Here is a 1,866-nt window from a genome sequence, read left to right as displayed (position 1 = left end):
TTTAGCATCACCTAGGAATCATTTTTCTCTTTCAAAATAACAAGAACCTTTCCCAAAGCCAATTAAAGAAAACAATAAAATTAGATCTCAACTTAAATCAATTTAAAAGGAAGAAATTGAAGAGCCAAATAAACTTGAGTGACCAAAAAAAAAGAATAAAAACATGTGGCACTAATAGCCTTAAAAACAAACTCTATTTATTTATTTTAACCATCTTAAAAATATTTTAGGTTAAAATCATGTCATATCTTTATTCATACACATCAAGTAACATATATATCTTAAAATTTTAAACAATTCTCTTATCACAATAATACTCTCACATATTAGCACATTATTTTTTATCCAATTCTTTTTATATATTACATTATTATATAACTTAGATCATCAATATAATTTTACTTAGTATGAAAATCTATTTCATCTTTTTTTTCTTTCTTAATACATGTTTTTCATTCTTAAAATTAATACATGTTTTTCGATCATAAAAATAAAAAAAATCCATTGCATTTCGTTCCTCTTCCAACCTTTACCTAAACCTATTAAATTTAACATTTCAAACCATTTTAGATATCAAAACATCTCAATGCCTCAATGCCATTTGAAATTCATTTCAATCAATATATTTCAAGTGAACTCATTTCTTCCATCAAATGAAAGTTTTAGATGCAAATAAAACATTTACCCTGTTTTAATTTTTAACCTATATATTCTTGTGATTTAATTATCATCCTAGTTTTGATCCTAAATTTTTTTTAAGAAATGTGATTTTATATTCACAAACCCATAAAAATCAAAAGCATTCGCATATTAATTATGCTCATAATAAAATTGCAATAACTTTAATAGGCTAAAAAAAATCAGTGCTGTAATTCACATGAATATTTTTACAGCTCAATAATGTAACTGCAAAATAATTATTTAAATACAGGTTGCAAGTAACATTATCTCACCAATAAGGACAGCAACCCCCGTACCTATTTCCACATAAACACTAACCTCATTACTAGATTCTCAGTTCTTTCAGCTGGTTTAGGTTCCATGCCTTTTGCAAGTGAGGGTGGGACCCAATCCACCCGAAAAAAACAAACAGCCACTTATCGGTTAATCCAAAAACTTATCGTAACGAGACATCAATTATCATTTCGAGGACCATCAAAAAGAATCTACCACTGCCAATGTCACATGCATAGTGTCCAAAATACACCCGGGTGCACCCTAACAAAACCTTCCTGCCTTCCTTTCCCTTTCTAGTCTGGCTTCGCGGCCTTGAAAAGCAAACAACCAAACTGACGGTTATAGCCAAAAACACGACCCCCCTATCCCTCCCTCTCCCCCCCTCTCTCTCTGTCAAGTATTACTATATGAGCACGAGATGGTCCTCCTCTATTCCAGGCAACAAAAAGACAACATAGAAACTCCTAAACGACATCTCCCTGATCACTAAAATCTCAAAAAGCCAGAGCATGAAAATGCTGCTACGTGAAGGAGAGGGAATGGCAGGCTCCGGTGACAGTACGGTGATAGTAGGAGTCAAGCTTGACCCAGCGAGTAGAGAGTTGTTGACTTGGGCTTTGGTCAAAGTGGCTCAACCTGGAGATACTGTTATTGCTCTTCATATCCTTGATAATAATGGTTAGTGAAACTTGAACTGGAACGATGTTGTTTTTTTGAGCTGCTTGATTATTTGGTGGGTGGTTTAACTTTGGTGATTTGGTGAAATAGAAATCGTGGATCGTGAAGGGAAATCTTCGCTTCTCTCGCTTGTGAAAGCTTTTGACAATGTTCTTGCTGTTTATGAAGGTTTCTGCAACTTGAAACAGGTTGGTTTTTGTTTTGTTATGTAGGTTGAATTTGTGCTCTTCA

General features: G+C 33.3%; 1 protein-coding gene across 1 annotated transcript; it reads left to right on the top strand.

The window, feature by feature from the left end:
- Positions 1 to 1,260: 1,260 nt before the first annotated feature.
- Positions 1,261 to 1,855, top strand: LOC105109411 (kinase with adenine nucleotide alpha hydrolases-like domain-containing protein). The gene is made up of 2 exons (XM_011004124.1): positions 1,261 to 1,635; positions 1,726 to 1,855. The coding sequence occupies exons 1-2, from the start codon at positions 1,467 to 1,469 to the stop codon at positions 1,845 to 1,847; spliced, it is 291 nt and encodes a 96-aa protein (XP_011002426.1). The 5' UTR covers positions 1,261 to 1,466; the 3' UTR covers positions 1,848 to 1,855.
- Positions 1,856 to 1,866: the final 11 nt, after the last annotated feature.

This window comes from Populus euphratica, unplaced genomic scaffold, assembly GCF_000495115.2.
Source record: "Populus euphratica unplaced genomic scaffold, PopEup_1.0 scaffold214.1, whole genome shotgun sequence".
In the NCBI taxonomy this organism is placed as follows: domain Eukaryota; kingdom Viridiplantae; phylum Streptophyta; class Magnoliopsida; order Malpighiales; family Salicaceae; genus Populus; species Populus euphratica.
This window is presented reverse-complemented; position numbering and strand designations above follow the sequence as displayed.